This window comes from Microtus oregoni, unplaced genomic scaffold (genome assembly GCF_018167655.1).
Source record: "Microtus oregoni isolate MIOR12 unplaced genomic scaffold, Mior012 000014F_ref0000157, whole genome shotgun sequence".
Taxonomy (NCBI): domain Eukaryota; kingdom Metazoa; phylum Chordata; class Mammalia; order Rodentia; family Cricetidae; genus Microtus; species Microtus oregoni.
In genome coordinates this window covers 1,686,145-1,708,604 of record NW_024543073.1, presented here as the reverse complement: position 1 = coordinate 1,708,604, position 22,460 = coordinate 1,686,145, and the positions used below count along the sequence as shown (strand labels likewise).

At 39.7% G+C, this 22,460-nt stretch overlaps 1 protein-coding gene across 1 annotated transcript in view; it reads right to left on the bottom strand.

The window, feature by feature from the left end:
* The window catches only part of Itga1 (integrin subunit alpha 1), a 146,499-nt gene that overhangs the window by 86,976 nt on the left and 37,063 nt on the right, over nucleotides 1-22,460 (bottom strand). Inside the window, exon 2 of the mRNA XM_041663215.1 lies at nucleotides 9,832-9,952. Coding sequence (XP_041519149.1) covers nucleotides 9,832-9,952 — 121 coding nt within the window. The remainder of the gene's footprint in view (nucleotides 1-9,831; nucleotides 9,953-22,460) is intronic.

Below are 22,460 nucleotides of genomic sequence, written 5' to 3'. Positions count from 1 at the left end.
CTTGTATTAATATAAAGAAAGTTATAAATTATAAATATCAAGCTATTAAGCAGAATTCCTTAAACTTATAGTATGATGTACTGACTGAACAATCTCTGATTGACACAAAGACCCACGAGAGTATTACTTTTAAGCTACAGTTCTTCTAGGAAACCATCATTCAAAATGGTCTAAGAAAAGAAAAAAGCTTGATACACAAAGGCAATACTAAGGGAAAATTAAGAAATAAGGATAACAGCAAAAGTAATAGATTATTGTAGGCACAGTCTGTAAAACCTTGTTTTACAGACGTTAATGAGTGTATACAATAGGATGAAAATTTCTCTGTGACCTAATTCAAAGAGAAACTCTAGCTAATTTACGTGAAAAACTGGTCTAATTTAAAGGAGATGAAACCAAATTACTAAACTCATTATGGTAGCACTGATAACAGCCAACAATTATTGAGTTTATGCCATGTGCCAGACACTGTCCTAAGTGCTTTCCATACCCCAAATAATCAAATTCTCTCTGTAGAAGACAGAATGTGCCTTAGTGATAGGCTTTGGGTGTTCAAACTGTGGCTGCAGTGTTTACTAGCTTTCTGGTTTAAGATAAGTCAGTTACCCTGCTTGCGTCCTAATTTCTTCATGTCCAAAATGATGGCAGATCCTTATCTCACACGATCATCATCGCAAAGGTCAACAGAGCTGAGATACGCAAAAGGCTTAGAAGAGCATCAAGCTCATTATGAGCTACCTAAACATCAGATATTTCAGTTGCTGTATCTTTATTTCAGATTAATAGCAATTGAGATCTATGTAACACATTGATCTAAAAGAGGGTGTGGAAAAGCACAACTTGTTATACCGAAGATTCTAAGATTAGTTTCTTTTACAGTATTTTGTTTTATGCAAAATGGCTGCATAAATTGATGGTTAAAAACAGGTTAGAGAAATTAGTGTACCCTTATTGAAGCTATTTATCATGAAGCTGGATAAGTTAATGCTTATTAAAAATGGGGCTGGAGAGATGGCTCAGTGATTGTGTCACTTGCTGTCGTTCCAGATGGTTAAAATGTCCATAACACACATCTGGTGGTTGTCAACTGCCAGGAACTCAAGCTCTTGAAGATTCCACTCCCTGTTCTGTCCTCTGCAGGCAGTAGCACACACACTGACATACACTCAGGCGCATAAATGAAAGAAAAGAGGAATCTAACTAGGTATGGGGGTGTGTCCTGGTACCTGGGAGTTATCAGCAGAAAGAATGAGAAATCGCAAGTTCGAGGCCATTTCCAGGCACGTAGTGAGTTTGAAGCCTCCTTGAACTATATAAGACACAACTGAAAAAAGACATAGGCATCTCACATAATACATTTCATTTGCTTTAAACACCTGAGGCTTTGTTGAAAAGGTAAGTTCAAATTTACTAGCATAGCCGCATCTCCTTGATTTTTAGCCAACCTCCTGGAAATAAAGGGACTGTAAGCTCAGAGTTTCCACTCTCGCCTGATGTTCTGGACCCCTTTCTTTTTGTCTGTGGTGCCACAGGCTTACTGACACTGTTCACACAGGAGTTAAGCAATCTTGCACCATCTGCATTTGGTTGAGGTGCTAACTGACTGAAGTCAAATGAATGAACTCAAGGGGCAGAAGAATAATCATAAACCTCAAAATCTTGAGGATTATTAAATCAATGATTCTTTAAGTCAGGAAGTAGTGGGGTGATTGGTTATCCTGCAACAATAAATGAAAACAGGAAAGACCTTTCCTGTTCCCCTGGCTTTTACAACCTTTCTTTCCCTACCTCCAGAGTGCTCCCTAGGCCTTGGGTGCAGGGGTTGAGCTGTCCTGTGTTACTTCGGACTGGGCTTCTGAACTCGGCATTTTGACCAGCTGTGGTTCACTGTAATTGTCTCTGATGCAAAGAGAAGTTTCCTTAACACAACCTGAGAACTACATCCTGTGGTAAGATCTCAGAGGAACAGGAAATTTGCTGTGAGACTGTGTCTCCTAGAGATGTCACAGAACCTATATCTGTGAAGTCTCACCAATATGGCTGCTTAAATATGACCTGAACAAGGGCAACAACAGCAGACATGTACATGCAGAAGGGGAAATCTCATGGGGCCTCAACCCCACAAAAAGAACTGTAGGCAATTGGAAATGCTGAGAACAGGAGAGATAGGCTTCCCCAGGGAGAGTACTTCAAATGGCTATTTAATAACAAATAGTCACCTGTTGAAATACCGAGCGGCAGGCTGTGTCCCGCCACCCTGCTAGCTTTACCCGAAATAATTACACGGAAACTGTATTCTTTTAAACACTGCCTGACCCATTAGTTTCAGCTTCTTATTGGCTAGCTTTTACATATTGATCTAACCCATTTCTATTAATCTGTGTAGCCCACGAGCTGGCTTACCAGGAATGATCTTAACCTGCGTCTGTCTGGATTGGGAGAACCATGGCGACTCCCTGACTCAGCTTCTTTCTCCCAGCATTCCATTCTGTTTACTCCGCCTACCTAAGGGTTGGCCTATCAAATGGGTCTAGGCAGTTTCTTTATTAATAAGAAATCACTCCCACATCATTTCCCCTTTTTCTATTTAAACAAAAAAGAAAGGCTTTAACTTTAACATAGTAAAATTACAGTCACCCTGGAAGGGAAAAAATATGTATGTGTGGCATAACAAATGACAACGGAATCCTGAAAAGCAGGTTATTAGCAAAGAAGTTGTGAACAACAAGAGAAAAGGAAACGGAGCTAGTGCACAGCCCAGGGAATGTGCCAGGGCAGGAGAATGGAGCCTGAAAGGACATGATGGGAGGTCTGGGTGGCGAGGACCCAGCAGGAGTCGACTTCCAGTGTGCACTGGAGCAGGTGGGCTAAGAGTCCATAGCAAATAGAAAGAGCTGGATGCTGAACGGTTGCAGCAATTATAGCCAAGGAAAACTATGAATTCCGGGGAAAATGAAGATCAAGCTATGTGAATTCAGGAAGCGGTGGAACCTGGTAGCTGACGATTGAGACAGGAAGTTTGGCAGTGGAGATAAATGGTAGAGAAGGCAGCAGCAGGATACAGCAGGTAAAATGGTTATTTACTTTCCTGGGGACTGTCTCCTCGGGCAGCCACATGCTCTTCTTGAATCACGCACACCTTACCACTCTAAGCCTGAGTCAGCCTCATTTTTCCCCAGGCTACATAAAAATAACAAGATCTAAGGAAAGTATCATCAATGGGGTTGTGGAATTCCAGCAATCCCATGTCTCAATCCCGTTATCATTTTTGTCTGGCAGTACAGACCACATTCTGTCATAAAGTATAACTTTCCTCTTTCAAAAATTATTTATTTGTTCTGTGTGCCTCCTTCTCTAATCGAACCTCAGCACCCCAGTATCAGTAAATTTTTTGTTTACTTATATATCCTCAGTGCAGGTGACAATTTTAGATATTATATAAAAAAGGGAATTTAGTGCTCTACCCATAGATCATTGCCTGGCCCAGCGGTCATCAGAGAGGCCCATCCAGTAACTGATGGAAACAGATGAAGAGACCCACAGTCAAACAGTAGGCAGATCTCAGGAATACTGTATGTGTGTGTGTGTGTGGGGGGGGTACGGAAGGGGAGATTCCCAGAGGTCAAGGCATCACAAGGAAATCCACAGAATCAACTAACCTGGGCTCAATAGGGGCTCACAGAGACTGAACTGCCAAGCAGTGAACTTGCATGGGACTAACCTAGACCCTCTACATATATTTATATAATAGTTGTATTGCTCAGTCTTCATGTGGGACTCCTAACAGAGGGAGCAGGGGCTGTCTCTGACTCTGTTACCTGCTTCTGGTATCCCACTGGGTTGCCTTGTCCAGTGTTAATAGGAGAGGGGTGCCCAGTCTTGCTTTAACTTGCTATGCCATGGCTGGCTGATATACAAGGAAGGCCTGCACTTTTTTGAAGAGAAGGGAGAAAGGAGTGGGTAGGGAGGGAGGGAGAGACAGGATGAGGAAGAGACTGGGAAGAGAGGGGGTAGGGAGGGGAAACTGGGGTAGGAAAAATAAATTAATCATAAAAAGTTCTAAAAAGGAAATTTAAGTGAGAATAATAAAAGGGACTGTGATCTTCACTATTGAAAATTTTGAGTCAAGTTGACTTATTACACCTTTGCTTCTATGAATATGTTTGTTGTTTTTGTCTCTGATTTGAGACACGTTCTCATTCTGAAGCCCTGGCTATTCTGGAACTTGCTATGTAGACCAGGCTGACCTCAAACTCATGGAGTTCTCAGCTCTCTGCCTCCTGAGGGCTGGGATTAAAGGGACGTTTCACCATGTTCAGCATAAATTTTGATTTTATATAGAACCATTGAAATATCTTGCCTGTAGGTGAAGAGAAAAAAATATTTTGGATATCATTACTGTTCTCTAGAGAAACACCTAGTGAATTCAAGAATCTTTAAAACTAAAAAAGGATTTCTTTTCTCTATGTAAAAGTTCCAGTCATAATAAAAACTTAGTAAGTTGAGATGAAATGTGTTATTCATACTTGTAATTTTTGTTATTGTGACCATTGCTCCATTACTTTGAGGAGTGGGTCATGTCTGATGTCATTCTACAGGAGAAATCTATGAAGAGGGTTTTCCAGAATTACAGTATTCCAGAACACCCCTTTTAGCTTAGTTCTTCACTGATGTCTGATAGGGTCAACCAAAGTCACTCTCAGACTGTCACAGCTCCAGTCCCAGCCAATTTTGTTTCTGTCTTTCTTCTATGAAAGGAGTAACTGTTCAGTGACCTCAAAAATGAAACTTGAACAGTGACCCTATTAATTATAGTGATTTTTAAAAGAAAAAAAGGCAGAATGCTTTAAATGAAATGAGCCAAAAAAGAGATAATTTTGGTAAGAGGACATGTAATTTTTGAAAGGCACCATAAACAATGTAAAGTGAATACTGTGTTAAACTCTACAAGAGAACTTGAGGACGTCTTCTCCTCTGAGCTTGAATAAGTTTTATCCAAAAGATACACATACTGGACACAGCCCATCAGCCACATAAGTCATAGTACCCTTTCCTAGCACAGTCTAGGGTCCTGGGGAGGGGAATCAAAGTACAGCAGAGTTTTGATACACTTTGAGCTGAGGATTGGGTTTGGGGGATCCATCTGTCTTTGTCCTGATATCTATTGCTGAAGAACATGTCCAGTGAAGTCATTGATGCCTCCAGGGTAGCCTGGACAGTCATTAAAAAGCCCAGCATGGAAGAAATAAAGGACCAAGACAGAATAGTGGAAAGCCCCAAACCACATCTTGCATTTTCCCGAAAGCTTATGCTGGGTCGTGTATTGTTTACCAGCTTTTCTTCAGACTGAAGCTATTAGGCCAAGCATGCTCTTCTAGATTCTTCCAAAGGTCTTTGCAATCCCTTGGATGCTGCAACTCATGCTAGCTCTGATGAGCAACACCGATCTTAATCAGAGGTATGATGTGTTCTGTTGCTGAGAAAACATGTGGTTTCTCGGTAAGAGTCATAAAGTAAATTTACACTTGACAGTAAACTTCTGAGAGGTAAAGGGGACATAAAGCTGCTTTAGTATTATTTTGATTCATCCCAGAGAATTTAAGCAATGTTTTTCAAACACAGAGGACACACATATAGGGACCCAAGAAGAAGTACTTCCTTCTTTAGGCATGATACAGAGGTAAGATGAGTTAGAATGGGTTGTGTGTTGTGTGTGCTTAACCTAAATTGGACAAGTTTCTAAAATACGGGCAGTAAAGAGTTATGGAGATGTTCACCCTAAATAAAATTAAAACAACAGAATCCACGTTTCTCAAAGCACATCAGGTATTCCATAGTGCGTTCTCCAGTATAAACCTGTGTTCTCTCTGATTTTATAAGCACTTGCAGAATATCCAAACATCTTTCTCCATCACCAGTGCCTGGGTCTCTTTAGAGTCACAGCTGGCTACTGTGCCACCCATTACAGATCAGGAATTCTGGGATGGAAGTTTTCTTATTTGTAAATTCAGTTATCCATACCCTTTTGGTTGTTTCAGTCTTTTTACTTTACCATAAATATCTTTAGAAATGTAGGGTGTTTAAATAGATAGAGGCAGCTGATACCCATATACATCCAAAATGCTCACAAGCCCCCATATACGTACTGACATATAAATTCTGGTGCTAACAACAAAAATAGCAATCATCAAAACTGACTTTTTAAGATATTTCTAGTAAAGGGGAAGGCACAGAGAGGCTTAAGGTACAATTCTAGCCCTGCTTGATGCAGTTCCATTACTGTTGTGGGACAATGGTCTTGTACCCTGTAAAGATTTGTTACTTGTATTTTCATAAAAGGCTGATTGGCCAGTAGCCAGGCAGGAAATATAGGTGGGCTGATGAGAACAGGAGAATTCTGGGACGAGGAAAAGGCTGAGTTTGCAGTTGTCATCCAGACACAGAGGAAACAAGATGAGAACACCTCACTGATAAAAGGTACCAAGCCACATGGCTAACATAGACAAGAATTATGGGTTAATGTGAGTTACAAGAGTTAATAAGAAGCCTGAGCTCATAGGCCAACCAGTATATAATTAATGTAGACCTCTGTGTGCTTCTTTGGGACTGAATGACTGTGAGACAGGGCTGGACAGAAACCTCTGTCAACACATTCTTCTAGGAGAACCACTCTTTATTTATTTGTATGTAGTTGTGCTTCATGGATGGTAAGAATGTGTTACACAAGGTTTAGCTGTTTAGCCAGTACAAAATCATTGAGTGCTTGCTATGTATGTGGCCACATGTCAGTACAGGGCAGGATACTGTCTATAAGGGTAGGCCCTAAAGCCAATCATCAGCTTTTCTACTGTTAGCTTCTCTACCTATCAGCATCCCACTTTAAAGTTTATAACTATCTAGACACCATCTTGAACTCAAACTGTTTAAAAATAAACTCATCAACTTCCTAAGATTGATTTTTACATGTATGTACATAAACATGTCTCTGTCAATGACTTCCTGTTTCCCAATAGTCCAATACAGATTTTGAAATATATCTTATCCTTTATTGCCTTCATTTTCCATTTCTAAAGCTATATCAAAACTTAATACTCATCTATTTGATCTATTTGGGAATCCATTTATTGGATTCCAGTCATAGCATAGTCTTGGGCATCCTCTCTCTTTTTGGATTGTTTTATTTATTTTTTATTAGTTTCTTTTGATTTTGTTTTGAAACCATATTTCAAGTATATCAGATGGGCCTTGAATTCCCTATGTAATGAAGAATGACCCTGAACTCCTTATCTTCCCATCCCTGTGTCTCAAATGCTAGGATTCTAGGCTGTCCAACCAGACCCTACAAAGTCTCATCTTTTAAGGACTAAATTGGGTTCTGGCTTGCAGGCAGATTTCCTAATTTGTAGGCAATCCAGTCAGATCTATGTTAATTTCCTAAATTATATTTAATGAAACAGCCTCCAGGGGTCTCTCCGCGCACTGGTTTTGGTTCTAAGATCTGTTCCTTGTCCTTGAAGGTCTACCTTGTCTCCTGTGGATCCCCAGCTTGGGGTGACCTTTTCTCTTATCCACAGACAAGTCACCTTTCAAGACTCAGATCACAAGTGAGGAACCACGTTTATTTTTGTCCTGAACTCTCAAGGAGCTCCCAGTGTGTCCCACACTGCTTGGCAAAATTGTTAGTTCTTAATTGTTTTCTATATACCCTTTAGATTATAAACTTCTATATTTCTTTAATATTTCATTTCCTACAGAATTAGAACACTGCTGTATATGTCGGACATATTTGCTGCTTGACAGATCCATATATATGTTATCACTAAAGAAAAAGTCTTACCATTTTCAAAACCATTTGTAAAGAAAACTAAGCAACATTTAATGTGTAAAGCAAAATCTGTAAGGGCATGGTCTCAGAACTAAGAAAAGGTTGAGCCCTTATTATTGTCTCACAAATGTCTCTAGAATTATCAGTGTGCTTAAAGTCCATTTCAGTGCAACTTCAATCAGACATACAATTAGCAACATTTGTTTTGCAACTCTGGTTTTCTAGTTAATCTCTGTAATCCCCTTTTCTGTCTCTTTACTATGTAGCTCTTTGCCTCTGCAAAGGCAGGTTGTTTCTGGGAATGAGATGCATCATAGCTTCAAAGTCTCACTTGGAACTGACTTCGTCTCTTAATCCTTGGCCTTTTGGTTCCATGAAGAACAGGGACTGGAGAATTCATGGGACGAAACCCTTATAGTAGGGGATGAGATCTTAAAGTCCTACCTTAACTTGATATGCCATGCTTTGTTGACACCCATGGGAGGCCTGCCCCTTTCTGAACATTAACAGAGGAGGAGTGGATGGGCTAGGGCAGAGGAGAGGTTGGGGGAGAGATGGGAGGAGAGAAGAAAGGGGAAACTGGAGTCAGGTTGTAAAATAAATGAAAAAATTTAATTAAAAAATGTGAGAGCCTAAAGAGGTCAGATGGTTCCAAAATCGTAAGGAAAATACTAATAAAAAACTTCTGATGGCAATATTCCCTTAAATCAGGGAGTCAATTCTACATGGGGGAAGAAACTTGCAGTTACCTCTCATATGAAAGAGTAAACAAAATATTATAACAAAATTGAAAAGAAATTTTATAAAATATTTTGTCAGTTTTCGCCTGACATTTAAGTAGGTGTTTTAACTCTGCAAAGGTTGATGCTTACTACAGTTTCCTTTAAATTTATGTATCTATTAGTGATAGGTAAAATTGACATTTGGATGTGTTTTCTGCATAATCAAAAAGAAGCCTGGATAACCAGTGCACTTGCTGTTTTTCCCCATGGGTTGAGCATAAATGGTTGTCTGCTGTTTAAAAGGATGACTGTACTTAACCCTCAACAGAGCACAGGATTGTAGGTAGTACAGGAACAGGAAAAGTGGGCAGAGGATGGGAAACTCCAGAGCAATCTTGCTCAATGTCTCATAAGTGGTAATATACATCTAAAATACAATATTCACACTTGGAAAATTTGAGAACTCAAATTATTAGTTTTGGCAGTCTTTAGGGGATTACAATCAAACTTTAAAAGTCTAAAAGAGAAATCAAAATACACATTTTCTTCTGTGAAATAATAATTGTGGACTGGCACATCACTGTTCTCCTATTTGATACAAGTCTCTTTTGCTAGGAAAATAATGGGCTCTTAAGGTTGAGAAACAAAGAAATATTAACTAACTCATAAAGTTTTTGACATCAGTCAGGTAGGATGCAAAGCAAATGGTCTCTCCTATTCATTTTGTGAAGTGGTTAAAAATTAAATATACTCTAAATTTTGTTCTAAAATGGGCTTAACCAAAGGTTCACAGTATTAAAAGTGTGTCAGCAATCCAGTATAGTTTATGGTTATCCTTAGACAACACTTAGAATATCACTCAAATACCAAAAAAACTAAGCCACCACCAACTAAAGTAAGAGTAACTGTCTCTGGGCATCCCATCTCCTATTGTGTCCTTCTTCACGAATTTCAGTCAAGCATCCAAGTAACTCAAAAACAGGAACAATCCAGGAACGCTTGTCAAAGCAACATAGTGGCTGAATACATACTGAAATACGAAACTTTCTTGAGGTCAGTCTAGTAGCGAAACAGCAGAAATAAGCAACCACTTCCTCTAAAATTCCAAGGAAGGCTGTTCTGTAACTTCATGTCAGCTTCCATCACCAACCCACTAGAATACATTCCTAGCACAAACGAGTCATTCAGTTAATGTTCCATTCATAAAACAAGCTGCAAATATTTTCCATTTTTTGTGTGTGTGTGTGTGAAAGAACTGGACAACAACAGAGCCTGTTCGCTTACCATTTTCCTTCTTCATTTTCGTATTGTTGAACGGTGTATCCAAACATGTCCTCCACTGGGCCACTGAAACTCATTGAATTTTTCACATCAACGTTGAAAGAAGTGCAGAAGCCTAGAATAACTGAGAGGGGAAAGAAAGTCAAGTTACACAAGGCGGAGAGAGAAAGCATCACATTTGGGTCCTGGAAGGCATTCTTAAAAGAACCACGGAAAGCTGTGCTCTTATGAGAAAGAACGATTGAAACCCCAGAAGATGAGAACTCAAGGAGGGTTCTGGTAGGATGTTATATTGAGCACCAAAAGGATGGGTTTTTAAAATGTTTGGAAATTAAAATCTATACCATTCCCAGTAGTAAAATTTCAGGATTCAGTGGGAATGACAAAGATTAAAAATGAGTAAAGAGTTAGTTCGAAGATGCTTTCCCAGAAGCGATCCCTCCAGTACAATATGACCAACAGTGACTTTAAACAGCTCCCTTTCCCTGCTGCAAATTCTGAAGATGCAGGCAGTTGCATTTAAGCCTTTCCAGCTAGACCTTTCTCCTGTCTCCTTCTGAAAGGAAAGTGCCTTTTCTTTTGCATCTGAAGGGTTCCTTTCCTCTGGGTGATCTTCAGGGGACTATTTCCACTCAGGGACGCCTTCCTAGGCAGACCTGAGATAACTTCTCTGTCTCCTCAAGAAATGAGCAGTTGATGGAAGTTTCTACTTATACAAAAAAGCTTCCTTGCAACTGTGTTGATGGTGGTAAACCCACAAACATTTTGTATTAAATGAGCTATAATATTCTCAGTAGTCCATGCCCTGTGCACATTATATATACAATGAGAGTTTATCTCTTTCTCTGTGATCCAGATATAAGAAAAGTTTATAAGAAGTGTGACCACATACAGAGGTTCTGAAATCACAAGTTTAGATGGAGGATACTACTTCATTTGGTCCTAGTTTGGAAGAACAGACTTACAAGTTTCAATATCCCTGTCCTGAATAAAACCAACAACCCTTATCAAAGAACATCATCTTATACAATAATAGCACATTCTAAGGCATGTTCAGAGATGATTAACGTTCAATTCTCAAAACTAGATTCAATCACACAGATTCTGGAAACTTGTCTATTCTAAAGATGGAGGACAGGTAACATATCCAATCTCTTAGCCTTATCCACTCTAAACTTCTTCCATAAATACACTCGAAATCCAGGTTGCTCTGACCCATAACCTTCAAATTATATTAACACTAGTACGCGCTTATTTGATACACAGGAATCTAAGTTAATTTAGAGAAAACATTTCCAGATGAAATCAACCATTCTTTCCATTTGTAGATTTATCTATATAGCCTCCCTTTATCTTCTAAAACCTCTTCTTTGATTTTTGAAGAAACTTCCTACCAATATAACTATTAAATACTATTTATATTATTATCTGCAGGAGATGTTCCCCCTGGACTAGGAAAGTCTTAAAACTGAGGACAGTTTTACTCCTCTTTTTATCCTTCATAAAAATCTGGTGCGGTACCTCTCACACAGATGGGCAGTAACATGTTTATAGTCTGAGAGATAATGTGTTGCAGAGGGCAGGGTGCCAGCTGTGGCTGGAGATGCACTGGCAGTCGTTCCATGCTAGCAAAGCAAGATTTGTTAATGTCCTAAGGTAAGGGGGAGATGGGACTTGGCAGTGAGCAGAAAATTTCTACCCAGGATTTGGAAGGGTCTCTGAGCATAGTAAGAGACACGGGACAAATATGGTCGCAAGATCACAAAGCGATCTTCCTGGCTGGCATGAAGGAAGTAGACAAAGAGTAGACGGCCAGGATACATCCTTTTATGTACATTTCCTCTTTATTCCTCAAGGGAGATGGAGCACAGCTGGCCACCATCCCCACATCCTCTTTTAGATACTGGGAGGTCATTTTGCACAGTGCTTGGCCTCTGCTCCAAGCTTTGAGTACATGCGCTTAACCTTTCTTCGATGGTTTTGATGTTTTGAACAGTTTCAACTTAGTACTTTTTTTTTGCATGAGACATACACAAAATATCACCTCTACAGTGTGTTTTCTCAGCCATGGCACTAAAGGCAATTTTGTCACGAGGACTCATGCCGAAAGGTGCCTAGCAATATCTATGGCCCACTGCACACAACACTAGTGGCCTTCTGTGAGTTTTCACAATCAACATTATCTCTAGACACTGCCAAAACCCTGTGGAGTCAAAGTTATCCATAACTGAAAACAACTGTTGAAGAGATATAAGGATCTGAAAACTCCTACCCAGGACTGTACGCCAGCTGTGGCTCAGAGATCAGAGGATGCCTAGTCCAAGGCAAGTGAGCATCATCAAGTGAGCTTGTGAATCTCGGGTCCCACCCAAATTTCAAGAACCAAATCTCCATGGTTTTGTATCCCTCTTACTGTTTAAAAAGTATATCTGTGTGGCCTGTTGTTTCTTCATCACTACGTCTACACAGGTAGAAGAATTGATCTACATTCAAAGAATCCCCTTTTTAGACAAAATGGGAAACACATGGTTTCTTTGGAGGGGTCAGCATCAATTTTACTTGTTTGAAGGATTTCTTTATTCAGTACATTATCATTTGGGGAGCGGGGTTCTCTCCTAAAGGCCACTTGAGCACTCGATATCCTTGGGCCTGTCTATTCTACACATCGCCTGGAATGCCTGAGGGTGGGTGCTGCATTGTTTTTCCTGTCCTTTGAATTTACGGGCGCTTTGCTCAACGTAATTTTAAATCTGTCCCTTGTATGTTTTCTGAGACACCATGGAGCCTGTGGCACAGGAGATGACTTTCTTTTGTTGTTTTTTAAAAAAGTAGTTTGCAATATGTCTTTTTGATTTAAGGGAGTAAAAAAGCAGTGTCTCATAACTTTTAGCTCAATGCTTAGTTTATTAGAGTAGATTTGCTTGGAACTTTATGTTCTAGAAGTAAGGCAAAATGGTGCTTATCTCAACAAAAGGGAAAAACAAACAAACAAAAATCATAAAACGAAACATAACAGTCTGAAAGGCTTGGGAGTCCAGATAAGGAAGATATTGAAAGTAACCGGAAGTGAGTAAGTATAGAGATAGATGTTTAAAGAGAATGCTAATCTCACATGTACCCTTGAGAAGTCTTTTTCTAACAATCACTACACCATGTGCTGCATGCCATTCCTCCTTTTCAGTCTACTAAACTCATCAAAAGTCCTGCCAATACCATTCTCATCAGCACCATGTGAATGAGCGAGAGCATCAGTAGTCAAGAATAGTCCCTGTATTTCCATGGGAGTCCACAATATAAAGCATCAGTCACCCATTCACATTGACTAAGATTTTTCCCTAAAACCAGAAGAAAAAAAAAAAAACAGAGTGACCAGTAACTCAGGGCCATCTTTGGAAGAAAGTGCCTTCTCATGACCAAGAATTGGTTTGTGTAGTTCTGTGTCCGCAGAGGGCAGTTTGAGGAGGAAACTGTACTTTAGTGACAGCTGGTTGAGAGGGATGTTGAGGAGGCTGGTATGGGAAAGTAGCCATGGCAACAGAGCTCAGACCAAGTTGCTGGAAGCACTTCACGGAAACCTATGTTTATAGAGAAAAGAAAGCAAGGCGTCTGCTCCTTTTTAGGCAGGACCATAGTTACGTGTGTCCCAGTTAAGAGCAGATGAGAAAGATGGGGTGGTTGATATCGAAGGTTATCATTTGTAAATTAAATCATTTTTTGTTCATTTCCCGCTTTTGGATAAAATTTAATGTGCAAGGCAATAAATGAGTGAAAGAGATACATAGTTCCCAGGTCTGGGTTTTTTTGGGGGGTTCCAAAATAATGTTTTTCATAGAAATAACATATTAAGTTATTGGCTGAAAAGGGTAATAGCTATAACTTTCTTTTTGTGTATTTGAAACTGAATCTCAGAGAAATTAAGAGATGAGTCTAAGCTGAATGTATCAACAGCAAACAGGGGATGCCAAGATGGGTCTCCTTGGGTCCAGTTGGGGACTTGCTGTAACGAACTCTAGACTGTCTTTATTTCCAGAATGGTTAGAGTAATAGGTCAGATTAATAAAGATGAAAATATAACCCACTTGAGAACAACACTCAACTGGCCCGTGCAAGTTTTAACCCTGTATAGTTTTGGAATATTTGAGATGTGACTGGAAAACAAAGTTGAATGAAGGTAGAAAACTTTGAGCTACTTCAGCGACACTGGAGTCTGGTGGAGGCCACACCCTCCTTCCCTCACATTCCCAGTTCCAAGAAGAGTCACTGTGGCCTATGAGCTCACTTCTTAAATAAGAAAGTCAGGGCCTGAGCATCTGGCCCAGCAATGCTGCTCTAGTCATATCCAGATGGGAATATATAACAGCTAATGGAATTTTCTACCTGGCAAACTCTGAGGCCAAGGCAAGTGAGCATCAAGTAAGTGGTGGCAAAGAAGATGCTTTATAATGATATTATTCTCCTTTGATAACTTCTTATGTATATTTATTCAATGTAGCAGCAGAGCTCATAATTAACATTACTTTCAATCTAAAGTTTGAAATGATGACATTTAAAATGAAAGTAATAGTTAAAGTGTACAGTGAATTGATGAGTCCCAGAATAAGTTCCTTCCTGTCTTGTCATATATAAAAAAACTGGACAATATCAATGCTTTGTCTCTGAAATTTTCATTAATTTACTTCTCAAGGATCAAATGATTGGATCTCAATTTTGAGGTACATGGTTTCCAAAGAGAATAAAAATTTGATTGAAATTACAACAAGATCTGACCAAAACAACTATAGGATAACATCTTTACAGTTGATCTGAAAGTTGAAGAGATTATTTTTTATAGCTTTTTGTTATGAACATGATCCCAAAGCCTCCACTAGCAAAGATATGGGAAATCAGTAGTGAAAACACGACCATAATAGAGTCTGATCGGAGAGTACAGAAAGAAGGAAGGAATCTGGAAATGACATTGTAATTTCAAACACAGATGATCTGTACTTGCCATAAATAGAAATATGTCTAATTCATGCTCCTTGAAACAAGAAAAATGTCCCCATAGAATGACATAAAGAAAACACACAATGCCATTCAAAGTCGCTTTCATCAGAAGTGATGGAATATGTCGGCAAGATGTCTCCCTCCATCAGCAAGGCCAGAAAAAGCCAACTCAAACACCCTGGTGTGCATGTGTTTTCCAGCTTCACCCTGGGAGGCTGCTCTGTGAATTCGGTTTTCTGCAGTCGGTGAATTGTTTTGTCTTTGCTTCTAAAGTCCATGACCTCTAGTTGTTAACAAATGGCATTTGATCTCCAAAGTGCTGCAGGCATGCGTGTGAGTGTGTGAGTGTGTGTGTGTGGTGGTGTGCGTTTGTGACTGGTGAGAAGACTCAAGGAAGCATATTTTTTAAAATCTAGTAGGTGTTTTCTACACATTTTTAAGAATGACAGGATAAATGGAAAAAATAAGGGTTTTTGAGCAGAGACGTCATCCTGACTTGTTCCCTTTCAGACTAGCTACCCAAAATACTCAATTCCACCAAGGTGTTTCCCAAACATCACTTAAAATTCCCCTTTAAAGTTTTTCTGCGGAATCTGCTCTTCAGTGGTGTTTCTTTTCCTTTGTAGTATCTACAGACATCTGCTCATTGCCCATAACCTCTCCCACCACAAATAATTGCTTGCTTTACCAGCTCCTTTCAAACTGTGTCTACTCTGCTCTCGGAAATTCTGACTCTTAGGACGCCACCCCCTTCCCCTATCAGCATCGTGTGTTTGACGGGATAAAAAAGCTGCAGGACCTTAGGAGTCCTGGATCCCACTGTGGGAACACAACTCGCGTGTTTGTGCAAGCAACATGAGCAGAGGGCTGTTTTGCAGCTGCCAGGGCATTCTGAGAGCTGAACTCATTAGGTCCTTGATGATTCAGCTGAGCACCGCATATGCGAAGCCAAACGGCGCTTCAAAACAAATCAGGGGGGCCGAGTAACATGCAGAAATAATAAGGTGGACAGTCTTTGGATATAAAAAAAAAAAAAAAAAAAAACACTGAAAAACAGCTCCATCGTTGTCGGTGGAATCTTTTCAAAGGATTTTATTAACTTAACTCCAGGCTCAAGCTCCGCCCTGCCTCTGTGTGTGTGTGTGTGTGTGTGGTGGTGGGGGGGGTTATGCATGTGTTTATGTGTGTATCAAGATGTGTGTTCCACTGCACACTTGTGCATACGCCACAGTATACTGATTGCTCTACTTACCATTCTCTGCCTAATTTCTTTGAGACAGATTTCTCACTGATCCTGGAGCTCAGTTTTTTTTTTTTTGTTGTTGTTGTTGTTGTTTTTGCCAGGCTGGTGACCCAAAAATCATATGATCCTGTCTCTGCCACAACTTGCCCCTTCTGTGCTGAGGTTACAAGCCCTTGCAGACACAACTGAACTTTTGTCCAGGGTGTTCAGGTCCTAACTCAGCCATCTCCCCAGCTCTTAGAGCCATGGCAGTTGGTGTGCACAGCAGGCATTTTCGAGAGTCAGAAAAGCAGACAGGCTATGTGCTGCGTGGTGAGCATCTTCTCCAACTCACCCAATAGTATTACTTGGCAATTTAAAATTCCAGACATTAAGAGATCCCATTACTGATTTTCCTAATCTATTAATTATCATTTTTGAGGTCTGAAGTGTAGGGCTTGAGATAGTTCTCTTTGTTTTTATGTTTCCTAAACCCAATAGCATTTTTAAACCTGAAAAACTCACTTGTACATGATTGTCTATGCCTTCCTGACCCATGAAACTGCTTGTGTATGATAATAAAAATGAACTTAGACTGATATTTTATTTTTGGCTTATATATCTCTTGGAGAAGGAATTCTATGCAAACTAATAAAATCTATTTCAAAGAACTTCTTAAGAAAGAGATGACATTATTTTGTTTAAGCTCTTTCTCCTAGGGTATGACAATTGACAGAGTGTACAGGGTAGGTAGGTAAAATTCCACTCCGAAACAGAGCTAACGACATCGCCAAAATGTGGGGTGGGAAGATGACTCTGTCCCCTGATAGACAATGGTTCAAGAAGGCTCAACCGTGGCTCTCTTTTCTCGATAAACAATTTTCAGAGTGCAGCAAAGCCATACTTGGGCATAAGAAAAAAAATGAAGGATAAAAGAATGGGAGAGTGAAGTTATGGCATTGTAAAATACACAATATTTTAAACCATTTATTTAGGTTGTTAAAATTTGAAGAATTAAAGCTAACTTTTTTCATTGTGATCATTCCTGTTGCTACGTCGCATCACTTTTAAACAGAACAATTTGTTCTTTAGAAAAATTCCAGCATGTAGAAAGACTACCCAACTAGTTTGTGGTTGTTTAGATTAGAAAATAATTACAGGCAGCCTGAGTTAGCAAGGACATTCTTTCAAATCAGGATGAGGGCTACACTTAAAAAAGTGTTTTATTTAGAGGTGAGCTCAGTGACCGACATCTATAATCCCAGGACTTGAGAGGTTGAGGCCTAGGAACACAAGTTCAAGGCCAATCTGGGCTAGACTGAATGTCAGGCCTGCTGGGGCTATAAAGGAAGATGGCATCTTCATCTGAAAGCCTACCTGCATTCTGTTATGCCTGGAGCCCCAAAGAGACATTGCATTTTGCACACCATTGGTATGCTGACCTCTCTTACCTCATGGTTTTTTTGTTGTTGTTGTTGTTTTGGTTAATTTGCCATATTAGAAGCAGGAGGCCAAGAAGACAGATTTATCATGTCATTTGTGCTGGAATACAGTTCACCAACTTTCGGCTTTAACACACAGGGGCACCCACTAACCTTTATAAGTACTTCCGTAAAACTAAACATGGAAAAACTGTGCAAACTCCAATCGCACACTTACCACAAAACCAGCACCCATAGGGGAATAACTGTTCATCCAAGGATTCTCTAGAATTAGCAACCACACTCTCCGTGTAATAGCTGCATTAGGAATCTTCCTATACTATATAAAAGGTTATTTTTTTCCCTGAATAGCTAGTATTGCTCTTATTCACCCACTGACATTTAAACTAACAGGACTATATACTTTTCATTCCTTCTTAGTTACTGGTCATAGCACATTTCCATGAGATGATTTACTACCCAACACTGTTCATTCAAAAGCTTCTTGGTGTCTGCTCAACTTCACACAAATCCAGACTATGGAAAGGAAATAATGTAAGCCAACTGAAAATAATGTTACCCACCTGAGACCATTTAAAAAACAAGTCAGAAACTGTTCAAAGATGGATGGGCTTGTGGGAAATAAAGACAAGTCTTGGTAGGCTGGAATTCTGAAATATTTTAGCGGGATGGAGTCAGGGGTCAGAGGTCAGGGTCAGCAGAATACTTGTTTTCTTTTCAGAGGAAAGAGATAGCTTTTTGATTCTTGCCTTTTTGTTTTGAGATAGCGCTAAATGTTGTTTTCTTAGCTCTAATTGTTGCTAAGACTACCAGGATCTCTTAGCATTTAAAACATTAGTTTTAAATGTTTCAAACAGGAAAATCCTTGGATCCAGACTCTATTCCTATCTGGTCACATCATCTTTTACATTCTTTCCGTTAGCCCACTTGAGGATCTTGAAACGCAAGTGAATGCAGATGTTATAGCCAATATTCCCAAGAACTACATACAGCTCCTATTTCCCTTAAATGGACGCAGTCTGGTGTTTGGAGCTTCGCAGCTGCTATTAAGTACTTGTTATTTACAGAGAGCTTAACTCAAGGTAGGGTTTACCTCTGATCTGAAGAAAGGGGATGGGAATATTATTGAAAAGAAGATAAAAATGTGACTTTAAATTTGTATTTCAGGACTGGAGACATGGCTCAGTGGTAATAGTCTTTGCCTAGTATGTGTGAGACCCTGGGTTCAAACACCAGTACCACAGGCACACACACGCACACATTTTAGAGAAATATGTTTGTTCCCATTCTTGAGGTGTCTTCCCATTTGAAGAGTGTTTCACTGGCTCAGCATTGGTTTATATCTACACCCACGTTCCTCCCATTCTTGATTGGGAAGCCTGGAGGGGGAAATTGCATGTTTAGTCTAGTCTTCTCATGCTCTTTCTTTTTTTATTCAGAAGGGAGCCTGGCTGCAGAAAGAACACGGTTTTCTATGCTCCACTGAGCGTCTCAACTGGTGCTGCCAGGTGAGGAGTCAGCTTGGTCTTCAGTGCAGTAGGAACTTCACGTATTAGTTAGGACCCATTTGTGTTGGAGAATATTATTTTCAGGTGTGTGACTTTAGTTTATGCTGCATTTGTTTAACTCTCTGAAGCTATGTTACTGTGCCTCTCTAAAACACCCGATGGTCCTAATAAAGAGTTGAACTGCTAATAGCCAGGCAGGAGCAAGGAGAGGCAGGGCTAGCAGGCAGAGAGTATAAAGAGAATGAGAAGGCAAGCAAAAGAACAAGGAGAGGACATCAGGGGCCAGCCACCAGCCACCCAGTCAGTCATGGAGTAAGAAGGAAAGAAAGGTATATAGAAATAGAGAAAGATAAAAGCCCAGAGGCAAAAGGTAGTAGGAATTGTGATAATAAAAATAAAATGCCATGGTTTCCCAAGGGGAGCAGCAGCAGGCCACAAGGGCCAGCGGGCCAAGAGGGGCAGTGGATCCCAGGCAGGGAGCCACATGGTGGGTAAGAGACCAAGATGGATAAGCACGCCATGCAGAGTGAGGTTGTATATTTATTTAGTAGGTTATGGAGGGGAAGAGGGAAAAGGGAGAAGAGGAAAAGAGAAACAGAGAGAGAGGAGAGGGAAGGGGAGAAGTTGGGAGAAGAGAGCAAGGCAGAAGCCTTCAGGAGAAAGATGGAAAAGGAAGAACTTGGGCTGGAAGCATAAGGAAGATCTGTCTGCCTCTGTGGTAGATGGAGAGTAAGGGGTGGGGAGGCAGGGCTTGTCTCTTAAAGGGACAGGACAGGCCATTACAGGGATAATTTAAGAAAAGCTGGAAAGAAACAAGTCAAGCTAAGATTATTATAAGTAATAATAAGCCTCTGTGTGTTTTATTTGGGAGCAGGGGGCTAGGTCCCTCAAAAAGCCAACAGTAAAATTTCACACAACACATTCGAATCCATTTCCCAATTGGTTTTGACCATACATAAGGAAGAGTTATTCTGATGACTGGTCTCCTCAAAAATCCTAATGAGTGTTTTGGTTTGTTTCTTAAACAATCTTATTTTACATACCAATCCCAGTTCTCTCTCTTTCCCATCCTCCAGCATCTCCAACCTTCTCCCCACCCCAACCTCCATCCACTCCTCAGAGAGAGTGAGGCCTCCCATGGGGAGTCAACAAAGTTTGTCACATCAAAGTCTTATTGAAAGAAATTGTGAGGAGAATGTTCATGTTCTGCAGAGTCAGGTCATAGACCCACTGCTCTTTGTATGAGGACAAAAATATTAAATAAACTGAATGGCTGGTTTCTATTATTTTATAACAGAGACACAATCTAGTCTCCACTGTCGTAATACTTTTCGCTACACTGAGAGCAAGACAAAGAGCCAACAGAAACAAAGGAAGCATGACCAGAAGGGCATCGTGTGATTACTTCAGAGGCAAGGAAAGTGAACAGCAACCTGGTAAAATCAGGCCAAGAGTGGGTTTGAGGGAAGCTGTCATATCATACATGTGAGAGATATGTGCATCTCTTTGGGTCAGCCTACAAGGCAAACAAAGCAAGATTTGGGGGATGAAACAGACACTTTTACTAGCTAACATTCACCATACCTTTAAAGAAATACACCTTCCCCAAGGGATAATGACTACTCAAATTTTCCATTGGCACCTGTACATTGTCTAGTTACTTATATCATACCTTAATTCTGTGCTATTTAGTCTGGATAGATTGCTGTTTCTTTATATCTGGAATTGTGGGCTGCATTAAGAAAGCAGTTGGGTTTATGACTCCTTACTCTTACAAGTTTAAAAACTATCAAGATGTAAGTCAACCCTTACTGATGCTTCCTAACCCCCTCTGGACAACTCTACTTATGAATGCTAAACATTCAGGAGTCATGCAAAAGAAATATATCAAATATGGCGTCACTCAACTTAGGACTTCCCATCTTGCTAGAAGTAATTATTTCCAAAAACTTATGTCAAAAGAGAATGGGAAGAAATACCAAGGAAATTTCTACAATTATGAGCAACGTTCACCAGGTTATACCAAGATTAATGTAGAAAACTGAGAATGTGTTGGGTAATTTTCTTTGAAACATAATTTTTTCTAAGTTTTTTGACAGACTGCAATCATTTCTATGTAGTTTTCTACTCTCTTATGTTTTACATTATCTGTATCCTTAATGGGAGGAAACTAGCACAGCCAAGCTACAGCCCCTAGTGACGTCACTGGAAACTGCTACTCTTCCTTCAAAGGGGTGTTTGTGTTAAAACACACACACACACACACACACACACACACACACACTATGGATCCTCAAGGTATATTCTTTCTGTCACTGAGGTCTAGTTTTCAGAAACATGTAGTCTGGCTCTAACACTACCCCATTCTGTAAATGCTTTTCTAGACTCTGACACCTGCTCTCTCCTCCCACAACAGCACTTTGTACCTATGTAGATGTCGCCTCATCCCACCTTGCCAACCCCATTCTCTCCCCACTGAGAAGGTCAACCTACTGCCCTCCTCTTGAACTGAAATTCCCTGAAACACCCTGAATTCCTGTTTTCAAAAGTGTTCCCCACCTCCTTTACTTTCACGTTACATTTTCTTCTTTCTTATGCTGCTTTGTTGTTTAAAAGTTGTTGAAAACAAGTAGTTTTGTTTGTTTCAGGGAAACTTAATAAACTTATTGGTACATAGTAACTGTTCAACAAAACCTACTGAATGAATAGAAATGACAAGATAACATTTTTTTAAAAAGTCTTTTTTTTTTGTCACTTTTCTATCTCAAGTAAGCCTACAATTCTATACAACTTTTTATGGCCATGGTTTCCTTTCTTTCTTTCTTTCTTTCTCTCTCTCTCTCTTTCTTCTCCTTCCTTCCTTTCATCTGGCTTTCTATCATTCTTTCTGTACTTTATTAGTACAATTAAGCTAAACTAAATTTAAATATCTCCTTTTCAGGTAGCCAAATCAGAGACTTAAGTTATATTTTAGTTTAGATATACTTTGGGGGAGGGGATACAACTTCAACTTTCACCCACAAATAGACTTGTAAAAAATTGGCTTGGTCAAAATTATAACATTATGATAACGTAAGGGGAACAAATTCTCAGTCTCTGCAAACTGGCCCAGGAAAAGTGATATTAGTTGACATCAAATAAACTTTAAGAAACTCTTTAGAAAAATCAGGTAGTAAAATCAAATGGGATAGTTTAGAAGACAAGTAAAGCATATAGGACGAAGACCTTTGCTAGAAATGTTATCCAGAAAAAAAAATACCATCATATGCTTTCTAGAACTCATAACATACTACATGATATCATGAAAAGTCATTTATCATAATGGAGAATGTAGAGAGTGTGTCTTGAAGATGTGTAGGTAATTAAGTGGCATTAGCCTTGGATGTAGTCTTCTATAAAGCCATAGTGAGGATCTCGTGAGTTCCACTTAGTAGCTCATCCTTTCAAAGATAATTTTGGTTGTCTTTTGGTATT